The sequence below is a fragment of the Castor canadensis genome, chromosome 7, assembly GCF_047511655.1.
Source record: "Castor canadensis chromosome 7, mCasCan1.hap1v2, whole genome shotgun sequence".
Classification (NCBI taxonomy): Eukaryota; Metazoa; Chordata; class Mammalia; order Rodentia; family Castoridae; genus Castor; species Castor canadensis.
In genome coordinates, this window is record NC_133392.1 from 144,240,036 (window position 1) to 144,258,248 (window position 18,213).

The following is an 18,213-nucleotide window of genomic DNA, read 5'->3' on the forward strand; positions in this document are numbered from 1 at the left end:
ATCCATGCACACCAGAGATCATGGCACTGAGCACTCAAGAGCTCCTGAAAAGCTAAGACGTGGAGGCTGGGGCTACAGTGGTTATAGCCCCAACAGTGTCAAGAGACACTCCATCATGGAGGCCAAGGTCAAGAAAACTGCTCTGCAGTTGCCCTCTGAAAGGCCCTTTGTGACTGGACATGGTAGTACATGCCTATAATCCCAGTTAGTCAGGAGACAGAGGCATGAATGATCATGAGTTGAAGGCCAGACTTGGCAAAAGTTAGTGAGACCCTGTTTTTGAAACACGGCAGAAGGGCTTGAGGAATAGCTCAAGTGGTATAGCACTTGCCTAATATGTGAGGCCCTGGATTCAATTCCCAGTACCACAAGATAAATGAATAAAAATAAATAAATAAATTGAAAACAAGAGGCCCTTTGTGACCCAACCCTGCCCAGGGTACCTTTCCTGCTTTTCATTTCATGCTTTAATTACACTCAATTAAGTGAGCCACACTGCCGACAGCCTAGGTTATCCCTTCTGCCCACAATGCCCTCTTTCCCCTGTCCTCCAGTTCCTCGAATGTGCACTACTGATCTTAACTGACCTGAATCTGTCCCCCAGCTTTCAGATAGTTCAGAGTCTCTTCAAAAGTCATATACCTAGCCTGGTACAGGTGGTGCACGCCTATAATCCTAGGTACTCAGGAGGCAGAGATCAGGAGGATCATTGTGGTACGCGCTAGCCTAGGCAAATAGTTCACAAGACCCTACCTTGAAAATACCCAACATATAAAAGGGGTGGTGGGGTGGTGGAGTGGTTCAAGTGGTAGAACGCCTGCATAGCAAGCATGAAGCCTAGAGTTCAAAACCCAGTACTGACCAAAAAAAAAAAAAAAGCGTCATATACCTTAAAGTCAAGTGTGGTGCACAGCTGTAATCCCAACATTCAATAAACTGAGGCAAGAGGATCAAGAGTTTGTTGAGGACAGCTTGGGCTACAATAGGAAGACCCTGTCTCAAACAACAACAACAAAAACAAAAACCCCCACATACCTTAAACATCCATTAAAACAAACACTTTAGGTGAATCCTTAATAACTCCACCCAGAGGCAAAGTTAGCAGGGGAGACAGAAGGCCAGAGGGGGCCTGGAGCAAGGTAGGATGGACATGCCCCATGATGGGTTCTGGGAAGCCTAGGGATGGCCTTTGAGGCTCCTGGCAGTCTCATGCTAGTACTACTCTAATGACACCACCATGCCACTTCATGTGCTGTGTCCTCTCCCCAGAATGCCCTTCTCTTCTCCTCTGCTGGGAAATGCAGCTCATTCTTTAAGGCCCAGATCAATGTTACCTGATCTGTCTGTGAAGTCCCCAGAGGTGAGTCAGTGGCTCCTTCTCTGTATTCTCATAGCACTTTGGTCTCATTATGATGAGTGGTTCTTTCCTGCCAGGAGAATTCTTCAGAGCAAGGTCATGGCCAGTTCACCTTTGTTTCTGTAGCATCCAGAACTGGCCTAGAAATGCCTCATGAATGAATGCGCCTCCTTCCACTAAGATCCCAAGGTTCCTATTTTCCCACCTTCTACTGGGCCTTCCTTCCTGTCACAAGAGGGATAAACTGTACCCTTTGTCTTTAACACCCCGTTGGTATTGACCAGAGCTGGATTTTAATGGTGTTTTGATAAAAGGCAGCTTCCACATTCATTTTCCTTGGCTAATTACATTTCCCAATTGAAACGCTTATCTCTGCACTGGTGTTAAAGACATAATCACTTTCCAGAATGGATTCAAAGGAGGTGAGAAGCAAGAAAATAATTAAGCCAGCCTGTGATTGAATCAAATAATTAAGCAGATTAAATCAGTTGCCTGGGATCAACAGCCCAGCCTGGGCATGGTTCTGATTGTCTTACAGACGGGCATCATTTCCTGTGAGTTGTAAGTAAAGGAGTGAATGTTTCAATTGAATGCAAATCAGGGTGGTAGGAATTCCAGGAATGGAAAAAGGGAGAAAAGCAAATAAAGACATAATTCAAGAGTATGTCCCAAAACTGAAGGCATGGATTTCCAGGCTAAAAAAGTCCACTTGTTTCCAAGAATAATAGATGAAGGGTGATCCACACTAAGATACGTCATAATAAAATTTCAGAGCACTGAGGATACACAGAAGGTCCTATAAGCTTCCAGAGAAAGAGATGGTCACAATCAAACAATCAGGTTTCCGAACAGTATTAGACTTCTCTTCAGCAATGTTGGAAACTAGAAATAATGGATTGATTTCAAAATTCCAAGGGAAAAATGACTTCCATCCTAGAATTCTTTCTTCAGTCTGAGAATAATTAATTATTCATTTTAATATAAACCTGAGAGTAGAATAGAGAGTTTCAGATTTCAAAAATTTCAAATATTTCTCCAGTGTCCACATGCCATTTTCCAGAAAACTACTCAAGGATGACAACCAAGGTATCCAGCAAATGGGAGATCTATTCTTATAGATCCCACAGCTAATATCACGTTTAGGGGTAAAAGGTAGATCTTTCCCCCAGGACCAGGAATAAACACAAATGTCCACCTCTACTTGACATGTACTGGAGAGCCTAGACAGGGCAATTAGGCAAGAGGGAGAAATAAAAGGCACCCATAGTAGAATAAAAGAAGTGGCATCAGAGGATGCCAATGATGACACGTGATGTAAAGAAATTCTATTCTACTAAAACACCATGGAAATAATGAGTTTAGCAAGGTTGTAGGGCTGACCAATTGCATTTTTGTATACTAGCAGTGAACATCACAAAAATGAAATTATGAAATCAATTTCACTTAGAATAAGCATCAAAAAGAATAAATAATTAGGTATAAATATCTATAGACTTGTACACTGAAAACTAGAAAACATTGCTAAAATAAATTAAGGAAGATCTAAATAAGCAGAAAGACATTTCTCATTCATGGATTGGAAGATTTAATACTGTTAATATGGCAAGACTTCCCAAACTAATCTATCAATGCAATGTAATCCTATCAAAATCCCAATTGGTTTTTCTGTAGAAGTTGACAAGCTGATTCTAAAATTCATATGGAAACACAAGAGACTCAGAATAGTCAAATAATCTTGAAAATGGACAAAGACAGAAGACTCATATTTCCTGTTTTAAAAACTACAAAGCTGCAATAATTAAGACATCATGCTATTGGCATAAGAACAGACATGCAGATCAATGGAATTGAGAGTCCAGGATGATACCTTATAGTACAGTCAACAAGTATGCTAAGGCAACTCAATGGGAAGAAAAGAGTCTTTTCAAAAAAGAATATTGGGACCATTGGATCCACATGTCAAAGAATGAAGTTGGAGTCCTACCTCACATCACACACAAGAATAGATTCAAAACAGATCACAGTCTAAAAGTAACAGTTTAAAATATAATTCCTTTAGAAGACAGGAATTGCCTTGAAGACCTTTTACACAATGGTTTCTTAGATATGACATCAAAAGCCTAAGCAACAACAAAAGACAGACAAACTACACCATATCAAATTAGACACTTCAGTGCTGAAAACTGTACCGTCAAGAAAGTGAAAACTGTAACCCAGAGAATAGAATAAAGTATTTGTAAACCATGAAGGATTCATGAAGGACTGGGTACCCAGCATATATAAAGAAGTCTTATAACACAACAGCAAAAAGATAAATCACCCAATTAAAATATAGGCAAAAAATTGAATATATTTGGATATACATTTCTCTAAAGAAAATATAGAAATGGTCAATAAGTACATGAAAAGATGCTCAGCATCATTAGACATTAGGAAAATGCAAATCCAAACCACTATGAGATTTCATTTCATATCCAATGTAATGGTTATAATAAAAAAGACAGTAAGTGTTGTCAGGGATGTAGAAAACTTGGAACTCTCATATATAGAGATGGGAATATAAAATGGTGCAGCCTCTTTAGAAAATAATTTGGCAGTTCCTCAAAAATTTGGCAGTTCAACATAGAGGTTCCACATGTCCAGCAACTCTACTAGGCATATGTACTCAAGAGAAATATAAATATATGTTCACATAAAAGTTTGTACACAATGTTCATAGCAGCATCATTCATAGTAGCCAAAAGTACAAACACCCAAATGTCCCTCAACCGATGAATGGGTAAGTAAAATCCAGTTGATCCATCATGGAATATTATTAAGCAATTAAAGGAAATGAAATACTAGCCCATGCTACAACATGGATGAACCTGAAAAAATTTATGCTCAGTAAAAGAATCCAGACATAAAGTCACATAAGATCACAGATTGTATGGCTCCATTTTAGTGAAACATTCATAAAAAGGAACTGTGTATAGGCAGACAGTAGACCAGTGGCTGTCTACGGCTGGGAGGCAGAACAAGAAGTGACTGTAAATGCATACAGGTCTCTTTGTAAGTGATTGGAGATGTTGGAAAATTAGATTGTGCTGGTTTCTGCAACTCTGCAAATATACTAAAATTCACTGGATGGTACACTTAAAATGGATGAATTCTATGGTATGTAAATTACATGTCAACAAAACTATTTTGAAAAACAAGAGCGGGGTCAAAAGATCCCCAGAGATGACAGCTGTGCAGCAGGCTGAGGGGTCAGAACGCAGCAGGCCCTGAGGCTCGAGGAGACTTCTGCGAGCAGGTGAGATTGATGTGCTGCCCAAGGATCTGAGCATTGAGCAGATTTATACAACTGTGAGAGGATGTGGAGATATGGAGCAATAGACAGGTAACAAGCTAAGGAGCCAACAGGGCAATTATTAACTTCAGGGAAAACAAATGGTTATGGAGGAAAGGGAAGGAAATCATAACTGAGTGAGGATCAGTCATGAAAAGTGTATACATAGCCATGATGATGCTGAGCACTGAGAACCAAAACTAACACATCTGTAACAGAAGGAATGGTGTGTGTGGGGGGGGCTACAGTAAAATGTCAATATATATCCACTAATATAGCTTTAAAAATCCAAAACTCAAAGGACTGCTTATAGTAAGTGCTGGTGAGGATGTGGAGAAACTGTAATTCCCCAACACTGCTGCTGAATCTAGAAAATGCAGATGCACTTTTAAAAAGACCATTTGGCCAGGCACTGGTGGCTCACGCCTGTAATCCTAGCTACTCAGGAGGCAGAGATGAGGAGGTTCACGGTTCAAAGCCAGCCCGTGCAAATAGTTTGCGAGACCCTATCTTGAAAATAGCCATCACATAAAAGGACTGGCAGAGTGGCGTGAAGGCCCTGAGTTCAAGCCCCCGTACCAGGAAAAAAAAAGAAAAAAAGAAAGAAAAAGACCATTTGGCAATTTTCTTACAAAGTTAAATGTACACTTCACATATGACTCAACAATTCCGCTTCTGGTGATGCAGCCAAGAGAAATGAAAACATACATCCACACAAAAGCTTGGGCATGAATGTTACTAGTGACATCATTTATAATAGCCCCAAGCTGGACACAATCCCAAAGTCTGTCACCTGGGGAATGGAAAGTCCAAACCATGGTGGATGGATACAAAGGAGTACTTCTCGCCATACAAAGGAGCAACTGGTACACAGGAGGTACTAATTTAGAATGACAGGAAGCAGATCTCTGATGGCCTGGAGAAATGGGGTGAAGGGAAGGCTGACTGCAAAGAGGCACGGGAAACTTTCAGAAGTAAAAATGTTATCTTGGTTTAGGTGGTTGAAATGCATTTTTTTTTGGCAGTACTGGGATTTGAACTCAGGGTCTTGTGCTTCCTAGGCAAGTATGCTGCCACTTGAGCCACACCTCCAGCCCCATGAAAGGCATTTTTCAAAATGCAGAGAATTGCACTCAGAACAGGTGTGTTTTATTGTATTAAAGTATACCTCCATGTAGTTGATTTGAAAGTTAAAAAAAGAGAGAGAAAGCTATTAACTCAAATTAGGGCTTCACAGGAGGCAGTGTGTGAAGCTGGGTCTTTAAAAATGAAGTTGGGAGGTATGCATGAGAAAGCACAGGGACCTGTCCAGGCAGACAGAATAGCCAAGTCTGACAGCTGTCCCTGATGTCTATTGCCCCTTGATTTCTACAAAAAGAGCAGCCAAGATTTTAACTGAGCACATGGTCATGAGAATGGAGACTACGTCTCCCAGCCTCTCTGGTAGCTAGGTGCAGGCCTGTGATCAAGTTTGGCCAATGGAATGTTAGTTGAGATGGTGTGTGGGTGACTTCTGGAAACTATGTTTATAGGGAAGCGACATTCTCTTCTCTTCCTCTTTTTCTGTTCCTGCTGGCTGGAATATGGTCATGATGTCTGAAGCCACAGAAGTCACAAGGTAGAAGCTGCTCCCAAGGAATAAACGGAACCTGAGTCTGTGAGGATAGTGGAATCCATCATCAACCCCACACTGCTGCCTTGACTTGGCAGAAAGAAACAAATTTCTATTTTGTTTTAGTCACTGCTGTTTTGGTTTCCCAGTAGTTCCAGCAAAGTACAATTGTAATTAATACAATGAACAAAGGCAGAGTGAGAGGTGATGTGTTAATGTCACTAGTGCTTCAGGCTCTCTAAGACACCTATGTACCACTCTACTCTTCTACTTGAAGGCAAGACCTCAGTTTTCCTCATCTGTCTGTTTCCAGGCCTTGGCACATAGCAGATGCTCAGTAAAAATACCCAGTTGACTGGAAGTCCATGGGCCATGGGTGTTCCAAGCCTTGGCACAGGAGACTCTAGCCACTCTTGAAGGCTGAGTCAGGGCCCTCTGTTCAATCATACAATCCTTGAACCTAGTGAGGGCTCGGGTACTCACTGAAGCATTTGCCCATCCTTTTTCAGGATGGGTGCTAAGCAGACCCTTGAATTGCATTCCAGGGCACCTACTCCTCTTGCTCAGATCCTTTTCCATGTTCTGCTTGGGGTAGGACTGTCCAGACCCCAGTAATCATATGATACAGGCCTCAGCCAGTCCACACTTTCCGTTCTTCTGGATATAAGGATTAGCTAGGAACAGACAGAACCACAGGCATCACTGAAATTGATCAGAGCTGATCTTGGGACTTACACAGACACTCAAGAAAGCAGCTCTAGCTCTTTTGCACCAGACACCAGTTGGGTAGACGCTGTACCAATTTTCTAACATGAAGGAAGGGCCAGTCTGAGAATGAAGACAACCCAGAGAAAACAGTTATCAGTCAAAGAAAAACTGAGTCTTGGTTTTCATTTGAGCCCTGGATCAAGTTGGGCCTAAAGACAAATTCTAGTGATTTTCAACCAAGTAATCCAGTAAATTTCTTTTGGGCTTAAGTCAAATGGGCTTGGCTCTTCAATCAATTATATCCCTGAGAGTACAAACTAACACAGTTGACCTTGAGGGCCAATGTCACCTAATGTCATCTTAGGTTGAGTGCTAGCACCTAATACAGGTGGAGGACAGGGTACCACCAGACTGTGGCATTAACTCCACTTCCTTTCGAGTGTGGCTGAGTCTGAGAACTCAAACAAAGCTTCATTGATTCTACCTGGTATGTGACATTGTAAACCAATCTCACATTATCAGCACAGCAAAAATTCCCCTATAAAAACACAGGAGTCTAAAACGTTAATCTGAGAATTAGTGGACATTTATCTTCTTTTGGATCAGTATAATTTCCTCCCATTTTTTAAACCTGCTTTCTGAACCACCTCATTTATCTGAGCTTTCAAAAGCTCATGCAAGACACATAATGCACTTCAGCTACAAAAAAATCAATGCTTGCGATGCATTTTCACCAGGATTGCTATGGAAATTCTGCTTCTCAGAGGCCTCACTGCGAAAAAATTTTATTCATGAATAAGAGCCAGAATAGGTATGAACAAAGCTTCTCCTAATTATCAAATCAAGAAGGAAATGTAATTCTAAAGACATATATTCTTTTTATTTTTAAAGGGAAAAATTTTTGTATTAGTTTGGGCCCTTACCTCTGTCAACCACCCAAGACAACTGACTTTAATTAAAGACCATTTACCCTAATGGATGGAATTGGAAAACATCATTCTGAGTGAGGTTAGCCTGGCCCAAAAGACCAAAAATTGTATGTCCTCCCTCATATGTGGACATTAGATCAAGGGCAAACACAACAAGGGGATTGGACTTTGATCACATGATAAAAGCGAGAACACACAAGGAAGGTATGAGGATAGGTAAGACACCCAAAAAACTAGATAGCATTTGTTGCCCTCAACACAGAGAAACTAAAGCAGATACTTTAAAGCAATTGAGGCCAATAGGGGAAGGGGACCAGGAACTAGAGAAAAGGTTAGATCAAAAAGAATTAACTTAGAAGGTAACACACATTTTCTGTAAATCAATGCATGTCAACTCCCTGTATAGCTATTCTTATCTCAACTAGCAAAAACCCTTGGTCCTTCCTATTATTGCTTATACTCTCTCTTCAACAAAATTAGAGGTAAGGGCAAAATAGTTTCTGCCTGGTAGCGAGGGGTAAGGGAGGGGGAGGGAAGGGAGGGGGCGGGCGGAAGGGGGAAGAAATGACCCAAACAATGTATGCATATATGAATAAAATAAAAATTAAATAAATAAATAAATAAAGTACCACGGGGGGGGGGGGGAGACCATTTACCCTGGGAATGGATGGCTTGCTGCAATTTACACTGAAGAGACACATTTGCAGACAAATGGATTGCAGTCCTTAGATTTTTGCCCCAATGACAAAAGAAGTGATTATGTTCCCTCATCACTTCCTCACTCTGAAGAACTCTATTAAGAGAATAATTGGAACTGACTCTCTGCTACTCTGCATTTTAAAGTGTGATCTATTTCAATGCCAACAACGTTTTTTCTCCTTTTAAAAACAAGTGGTATTTAAGGAAAAATGCCAGCTGGGTGTCTATTTGAGGAGGGGCTGTAGGAAACTCAAAGTTGATTTAACTCTCTGAAGCTAGTTGCTTGCAAGTTGTGTGAGTGGCCTGGAGCCTGAGATCATAGCAGTGGATGGTGTGGAGACAGTCTCATTCACACGCAGGATCTGGATGCCTGGTTCTGCTCTTCCATCTCTGGCTGCCAAGTGCCAGAAAGCTTTGGATGGAGTTGTTTCACTCCAGGGCTGTGGAGTCTGAATGGGAATCTAGGACCTAAGGCTTCCCTATTCTTCTGTGTGTAGCCTGAAAAGAGACCAGTAGATCTACTCAGCATAGGGTTGGGGGGAAAGCCCAAAATGTAGGGGCCTGGTGTTGTGTCCAAATGAGCTCCAGGGATGCCTTCTCTGTGATCTCATGATCACCCTTGCAGGCTGCAGAATGACTGAGTAAAAGTAGGTCCTTCTGTTCTATTTGATCAAATGGAACTGAGCTCAGCACCAACGGTAACTAGGTACCTGGCCATTTATCCCAAATTCAGGAAGGCATGACTGGCCTTGGCCTACGAAGATGGGAATTCAACTTCTTTCTCCCACACTGGTCGGTGAACTATTTGCTTATCGAGCTGTTAGAGTGGGAAGGAATCTGAGTGTGTGGATTGAAAATCGTTCCTGATTTTCCACCCCTTCCTGGCTCCATCCATGACTTTGGCCATATGACTTAGCAGCTTCATCATGTTTGGTCTGGGAATCTAAAGGCAGAGAAACAAGTCTGTGCCCCCATCCCTCATGAGAGCACTGTGAGCTCTACATCATGAGAAGGAGACATATGGTCTCACAAATCTGCCACGGGGTTGATAAACAGGATGCTCTTAAGATTGTTTCATTCAGATAAGGGGCAAACAGGCCAGCTTAAGGGGTGGTGTGGGGGGGGTTATTGAGAGAGCCTTCACTCATGAATCCATGATCAATGGAAAGAGCCCACCTAACCCTTACCCTAACCCAGCATTAAAACATCCATAAAAAGTCTCAACTTCCACTGTGGCAGGGAGCCACCAGTTTCCAGGCTCTGCTGTGCTTCTTTAGCTGCAGACTTTTCCATCCCTAATAAATCTACCTGTGTGTGCACTCTTTGTGTCTCCTGAGCTTATTCCTAAGCCCAGTGAAGACAAGAACCCTTGGAGCAGCCCCCCGCCAACAATCAGGAGATGGAGTCTGTCTCCTCCCCCTTGTGTCCAGGCTGGCATTCTAACTGGCCCTGACCCACAAAATGCTGAGTGTGCCAGTCCTGGGCCTAGGCCTTCAGAGGCTATGCATGCCTCCACCTGTTCTTTTGGAACCTGCCTCTGACATCAGAAGAAATTCAGGTTCACATGGAATACAGCTGAGTCATCCAACCAAGGCGATGCTAGATCAGCAGCCACCAGATGACCTGAACCTGACTGCAGACATATGAGTTAGTTGCAGCCAAGATCCACAACTCAGAACAAACAATAGATGCTTTTGTTTAAATCACTTAGTTTGTTATACAGCAATAGCTAACTAAGATCAGTCTTTTAAACAAGTGAGGACCCTGAGGCCTAGAGAGGGGCAAGGCCTTTCCTTGGTAAGTGCCAGTGTCACTTACTCAGGGCCCTTCTAATGACATCAATCACTGATCCTTCTTCATGAAGCCATTGTTTCTCACCTTTACTAAGTCATCAGCCTTCAGGTTCTGAACGAAGTACAGAACAGATGCATGAAGGCTGCTGGCAGCCATAAAAAGGTGAAGTATACCTCATTATTTCCCAACTCTAGAATCAGAATTAATTAGACTCTAGAATCATGTTCCTAGGAAGCCATTAGGTTCCACAAATTATAATCCTGGGTTCTGACCTAAAAATCAAACCATGATGGCCTTTTCCCAATTTATGAAAAGTTATAAAAGTCAATAGGATTTTTTCATATTAACAGTAATCTATAAAAGACACTTACACCAACATTTGGCACACAGTAAATGTTCAATGAATGTTAGCTATTACTATTACTAATTCTCTCACAAATTTTTCTTAAGCCTTTGATGCTTGTTCCATTTGTCAGCCAGCAGGTCAAATGAGTGAGCAGCAGGCACAGCGGCCCCTATCCAGCCCTGTGTAGGCCAGGCCCTTTAAGGACATCCTTGTAGTTTACCTTTGCAACACTTCTCTGAGGCACAGTGAGATTAATCTACCCATGGTTAGAAGAGCTGGGAGGTGGCTAAGCAGGATCCCCACCTCAGCTGTGGGACCCAAGCCTATGGAGGAACAGATAATGAACATCCAACTCTGTTCTCTCTAGTGCTTATCAAAGAATGCTGGTAAAGAATGGGGATTGAACAAGTTCAGAATAAGTAAATAAATTTCAATGGGTTCAACAAAGAATTTAGTGCTTCCTTCTCCAAGAAAGGAGACATAGGGTAAGAGTGTGAAGGATCACCACCCCTACTCCAGGCCCCTGCACTGGAAAAGACTCACTGTAACCCAGAGGTTGGGGAGGCCACACAGTTGTGTCTGATTAACACACTTGAGGAGGCTTACAGAGCCCTGGTAAAGAGCTGGGCTTTGGAACTGACCAGTAAGGATGATAGCCTCAACCCCAACTGTGAACAGGAGACTGGGGTGCTGCCCTGCCTGATGGTGCTGGTCAGCTGAGGCAAGATCACCTTCTACCCTCTCCAGCACTCCTCACTTGGAGCCTGGAGGTCCAAGTAGTTTGGACTCTTGCACAGCAATGGACAACGGTTCTGTTTCTGTGAAAATCTGGGGATTCCCAAGGCTCCTGGAAATGCAAGTCCCAAAGCCCCACTGGAACCAAATGAGAAGAAATTTACCAGGGACTTGCTCAGATACTTTCCACTGACCTGGGAGTGAACTCTTCACTACCTCAGGTACTAAGATTATTTATGATGTTGTCAAACACCATTTTATAATTTTTAAATACCATTTGTTTGATGGTACTGGGGACTGAACCCACGGCTTACATGTGCTAGGCAGCACTCTACCACTGAATCATATTCCAAGTCCTTTTGTTTGTATTTTGTTTTTAGACAGGGTCTCCCTAACTTTGCTGGGCTGGCCCAAATTCTTGATCTTCCTGCCTCTATCTCTCCAGTAGCTAGGATTATAGGTGTGTACCACCAAGTCTAGTTTAAGGTAGGGGTAGTGATACACACCTATAAAACCAGCACGTGGGAGGCAGAGAGTCAGGAGGATCATGAGGTCAAGGCCATCCTAAGCTATATATTGAGATCCTGTCTCAAAAAAATTTTTTTTAAATAAATGAAAATAAAAAGAATTTCCTATGAGGCTCTGGTTTAATCCTCCTGACCCAACCTTTGAAGTTGGCTTAAGTTAAGAAGCAGCCTCATTTTTCAGATGAGGAAACTGAGGGCTCATTCTAGATGAGTAAGCTACTTGCCTAGAACCACACGGCCTCCTGCTGCCTCTCAGTCCAGTGCTGTTTTCTTTCGTAAGCAGAGACATGGGAGTGGGGTGGGATTAGTGCCACTGTTAGATGCCATCATGCTACCTCATTTCACTTTCAACACACCTATTTTACCAATGAGGAAACAGATCCAGAAAAGCAGAGTGATTTGTCCAACATAATAAATGGCAAAGCAAAATTACAACCCAAGTTCTGAGTCTCCACAGCAGCAGGCAGAGATCTGAGCTCTAGAAACAGCGCTTATTAGGGTCCCTGTCTGGTGAATGGCAGCTGCTATTGTTTGGGTATGATTCACTTTATGTGCTGGAAGCTGGTCACCAGTGTAATGCTGAAAGGTGGTAGGACCTTTGAGAGGGGCCTAACAGAAGATGCCTGGGTCATGACTGGCCTCCTGTGAGAGTGAGCCTAGCTTCTCCCCACTCTGTCTCTTGCTTCTTCTCAAGCTGTGTGACCTCTCTTCTGCACATGTTCCTACCATGTTGTGATGTTCAGAAGGCCCTCACCAGAGGCTAAACAGATGCAGGGACCTGATATTGGGCTTTTAGCCTCCAAAACTGTGAGCTAAACAAAGATCTTTTCTTCATACCTTACCAAGCTTCAGGTATTTTGTTATAGCAACACAAAATGGACTAAGACAACAATAAACTAGCAGGACACAATGATGCATGGTTAAGGCACTGGATCCTGTAAGCAGCTCTCAGACAGTATACGAGAACTGATTTGAGACTGGCAGCATTGGAGAACATGAACTAGCCTCCCAACGGGGCTGCCTTAAAAGAAATATGAGTCACTTCTATGATCCTAGTAGATTTGTTTTTTAAAAAACATGTAAGTTTTGAGAACTGTTAGAATGAGACTATCAGTTTTGGAAGGATGAAGGGCTGGTCCCGAAATATGACTCCAGTTTTGTTCTCTTAGGTTATGCCCTCGGAGCTTATTGAAAAATACTTATTTCATCTGAGATCTTTACCTCCTCTGTGTTTAGAGCTGTAAGTTGGTGCAGTATGCAGTAGCTACCATCTGCTCCTGTGACACCTCTTCCAGCAGCAACACGCAGGCCCACCTGGACTGTAGTATCTCAGTGCTTCGCAGAGAAAGGAACAAACAGCTCCTGACAGGACCTATCCCTGGCTACCCATTCTAGTCATCAGTAGCAAAAAAAAGCAGAAGCTGAGCTCCTTGCCCCAGGGAAGCTCCCCATACAGTGGTTAAACTGGGGCCAGAGACCTCCTCCCCCTCCTATTCTCAATACTTGTTTTCCACCCTAGCATTTAACTGTTTGCTGCTGCCTCCCTGTGCAATTTTAAGCAATGTTCAAGCAGAGTCCAGGTCTGCTTTATCTCTGTAATCCCCAGTGCTAACCCAATCCTTGGTACTCTGTAGGAGTTTAACAATGGCTTCTCAAATGGACAATGAATGAATGAATAAGTCCTGTCCAGAGACTCAGTTGGTGGTGATGCCTATGATGGTGAGGAGTGGGGCTATTGCTGTTCAAGGTTACAGCAGAGTTCAGATTGCGAAGAGGCTGACCTTGCCAGCCTCAAAGCCTACAGGAGCTTTTCCCACCCGGCCTACACCCTTTTGAAGCCCTCAAGAGCATTTTTAACTCCAGATCCAGTTACCTCAGAGGCAAACCAATTCTCTAAGTAAAAAGAATGTGAGCAGATTATGTATTGATTGCCATCCTCCCAGGTCTTACAGAGAAAGCCCCCTCACCTGGGCTCTGCATGGGGCACCGATGGGCCAAGTGGCAGCCTGACGGGAGGTCCAGGGGCCAGCACTTTGAACAGCCTGATTTTAGTGCTTTGGAAATCTCTGCCTTGTGCTGATGGCTTTATTGGCATTTCCGCTCCCTAGGTTTTAAAGAATGAGAAATCTGTGGCTGATCATATATTCAGTAACCACGTGCACTTATTCGAAGACCTAAATTGCAGAAATAACTTGCATGATTAGTTGAATGAATATGAGCCTGGATCATCAAGCTCAATCTATGGATAAATCGGGAAGCAGTAACTGGGCCATGCAGAGGGCAAACCCTCCACAATCCGTCTCTTCTGCTGGGTAGAGGCATGTTCTTCAGGATGGCCAAGGTGGGAATCCTAGACTCTGCTGCTTTGAGCTGCTGTGCCTCAACTGCTTATGCACAGAGCCATCCACAACCTAACTGCCAGCTCCATGGCAGAGGTAGCTGAACCTCTAGTTATCACCAAAGGACTGAATTGCTGACAATTAGCCAGACCCAGGGAAGACCATGAGAAGAGGGCCATGATCTCACTTCTGGGCCACAAGTTTGTCTTAGTGCCCACAGATGAGTGCCAGCAAAAAGAGTAACCAGCTTTGGGTCTCCAGCTTGGGATTTGCTTTGTCTAGGTACATTCTCACTGAGCAAATAATCCACAACCCCCTGTTTAATAATCTGACTCTCACTCACCCAATGCACTTCCTGTAGAGGATTCTGCTGATCCTCAGGCTGCAGTGTGCATGCTCAGTTCTCCCCAGGATGGACAGCAAGGATTCTCCCTGGTCAGAGCCCTGTCCCAGCAAGGAACCAGGCTCAGGAAAAGCACAGACTTGCTTTGCACCAGGACTCCCCCAGCCCTGACTGCATCTCATGGGGTAGGCCTGACAGACATGCCCACAGCTCCCCCAAGGTGAGTCTCTAGTTCTGGGCCCAAGATTATTTTCTAGAGGACACCCACCAGGGCTGGAGAGGATGGGTCATGGGGGGAAGTGGTCTGCAATCCTTCAGATTCACTACAAATACTCTTCCTTCTTGCTCTGTTATGTGATATTGATGTGAGGGGGCTCTAGGTTAGACCTTGAGCCGGCAGGTTGTAAGATCAAAAGCTAGAGGACACAAAGTAGGAGACAGGCACCATTTTACCATGCAGTGGGAGGTAAACTGACCTAGTCTTTTGCATCAGAAGCTTCCAGGGTCACAGAAGTTGGGTTCCAACTCTGGCTCTGCTATTTGCCAGTTGAGTGACCCTGGCCAAGGTACTTAACCTCTTTGTGGCTCAGTTTCCTTATGTATAAAATGTAGATTATTTCTGTAGAGAATCTTTTGTAGAATCAATGATATATTTAAAAAACTCAGCAGATTGCCATGTGGTAAATGCTTGAAAATGTTAGCCAGTCCTGTTCTAAGAACTTACCCTAAGAAAACATTAAGACCAGTGTATGAAGCTTAATGAACTCAATTAGGAAATTCATCTCACCATTGCTTAGCACAGAAAAAAAAAAAATCAGGTATAACCTAAACATCCAGTAAGTATAATATAATGGAGAATATAGTGACAGCCTGCTTACACAATAGAATAATGCAGCTATTAAACATGACAATATAAGTGTTTAGTGTCAGCTTGACAAGAGGACCATAAAATTCCAAAAAAAATAGGTCACAAGACAGTGTGTACTGTATGATCCTATTTACATAAAAATACATACTTCTATTTATTCCTTTGCATGGGGACATAGCTGATAGAAGTGATAGCAGAGGAATTTCAGGAGCTTTTCTAGCTGGTTTTTATTTGTAATTTCTAATTAAACAGGCATTATTGTTTATCATTTTTTTAAAAAAGAAAATAGATGGAATAATTTTAAGGGTAGAAAGGGATTTCCCACTCAGATAACCTAGATGAAGGGATTTGTTCAAACTTCATCACTCTCCAACTGAGAAGACACAAGAGAAACGGCAACCATAAGAAGGAAAATGCCATACCTTTAAAGGTTTTATGCTCAGGAGAGTAGCTTAAAAATGAAAGTGTCTCCAGCCATCCTCCATTGCTCCATCCTGCAGGAAACCAGCCTTGAAAATCAGCAAAAAACCAGATATGAAACGGGCCTGTCTCCAGATCCTGCTACATCAGAGAGTCAGGATAAGAACAGATTTCTGTTTTACCTGGCAAAAAGGCCCTTCCTAGTGAGATGAGAAAATTTGGGACACAAATCAGCTCTCTGGAAGCAGAAGTGACATTTTAACAGGATCAGCTGGAGGTCGGTGAAAACTACAAAGTCTAAATATTCTTGGTGTCATAACTTTGTCAGCTGTGTTGAAGTTGACAAGATGCTTACCCAGCACCTCGAGACCTATGCCAAATTGAAGTGGTTAGATACGTAAGCCATGATAACTACCCTACAGCATTCTGTTGCAAGCAGGTGCTGACCAGGCCAAGGCCACACTGCCATGGCCTGCTTGCTTCCCTATTCTCCCACCCTGGGGGCCCTGCTGCCCTGGAATTGGGTCTCCGGATGAGAGAGGACTTCATTTACTCAGTTGCCTATGCTTTGCATTGGTACTGCAGGGGACTCTGGGGTCTTGGGGCCAAAAGAAGGTAGTGTCTGCCTTCAGGAAGCAGTATCTGCTGCAGAGCTGTTCTTCAAAGACATAAGTTCAGTGACCTCACACAGACCACACTGGCTGAGGCTGAAGGAAGATAAGGGAACAGATGGAGAGTCACTAAGCCTTGGGAGAGATAAAGGGCAGAAGCCTGAAACAGCAAGGCTACAGACCTGCTTTCCTGGTCATTGGTCAGGGAAAAGGAGCAGAGACAGGATGAAGGGGTGAGAAGCCAGGCCAGTGTGGCAGGCAGCATCTGTGGGCAGAGTGAGCTTAAGCAGGGAAGGTAAGAAGGGTCCTGCCCTGACTGTGGAAATAGGAGACTTTTTTGTTGTTGTGTGTTTTTCTGATCTGAGGCCTATGTTCCCCAGGCTGGCTGCTAATTCCTGAGCTCAAGTGATCCTCCTGCTTCAGTCGTAGCTGGGATTAAAGCTATGTACCACCATACCTGGCTAGAGACTTTTCTCATCAGAAGCATCTGAAGTCCTCTGGGTGGCTACCCGAGAAGGAAGGGGCAGACATCTACTCACACTCCCCAGCCCTTTTTAACCACACTTCTGAAACAGTGCAGTTACACAGAGAACATCCTATGTTACCTGAGGGAGGGACTGGCCCCTAAGTAGTGCATGGCAGCAGCCGGAAGACACCTCCCTACCTCAGTTGTTCTGCCTATCATTTGCAAATACCATTGTCACCAAATATCTGCTGAATGAAAACCCTTAGACAAACTGATCCCTACACTACACAGTGCTCCCCCTCACAGAGCAGGCCTCTACCCAGGCGGCCCTCAGCCCAGAGGGTCAGGGGTGCTCATGCTTGCCAACAACCTACTGAACCCCACATCTTTGGGGCTATGGGAGGGGACTGATCATTTCAGGATCCTCACCTGGCTCTGTTACCTGCGGTTCCTCATTTGACTGTGTACTGGAATCATCAATGGAGACTAGCGTTAATGCAGCTCCCTGGGCCAGCTCCAGATCTGAGGAACCAGAACTGCTAGGGTGGAACCTAGGAGTCTGTGTTTGCCAAAGCCCTGCAGGAAGCTCTGGTGCCTCCTCTGGGTTAAGAAGCACAAATTCATCTAAGCCACTCATGTCACAGACAGCGAGGCTGAGCCTCAGGGCATGTAGGGGAAAGGAGCCATTCACACAGGAAGTAACTGCACATTGGGGATGGGACCCAACTCTCCTGCCTCCCCGGGCAGCTTGGATAATATTAATGCAAAGATGATGATGATGATGATGATGATGATAAAGAACGATGACAGAACTACTATTTACTGGTACTTACTGGTACTACTCTAAGCCCTTCACAATGTATTAATTAATTGAATTTTTACAACCATCATCTTATGAAGTAGATACTCTAAATCCTATTTTTATAGAACAGGAAAGAGAGGCAAAGAAAGTTTAATTCACTGGTCAGACAGTCAGAAATTAGTAAATTGGGCATCCTGGTGCCTTACCTGTGCTACTAACCAGTTAGTGTAACTGCCTCAAATTCCTAGGACCACCTCATCCCAGAGGTTTTGTTCCATCCCCAGTCAGTGATTGGAGATGTTTCTAGGGGATGATCCCTGAGCTAC

General features: G+C 43.5%; 1 protein-coding gene across 4 annotated transcripts in view; it reads right to left on the minus strand.

Annotated features, from left to right (window-relative positions):
* Nucleotides 1–18,213, minus strand: part of Man1c1 (mannosidase alpha class 1C member 1) — a 133,050-nt gene that overhangs the window by 47,801 nt on the left and 67,036 nt on the right. For 2 of the 4 annotated variants that reach the window (XM_074080954.1, XM_074080956.1), the window contains exon 3: nucleotides 16,011–16,097. The exons of the other annotated variants lie outside the window; for them this stretch is intronic. In XM_074080954.1, coding sequence (XP_073937055.1) covers nucleotides 16,011–16,097 — 87 coding nt within the window. The remainder of the gene's footprint in view (nucleotides 1–16,010; nucleotides 16,098–18,213) is intronic. 4 annotated transcript variants of the gene reach the window in all.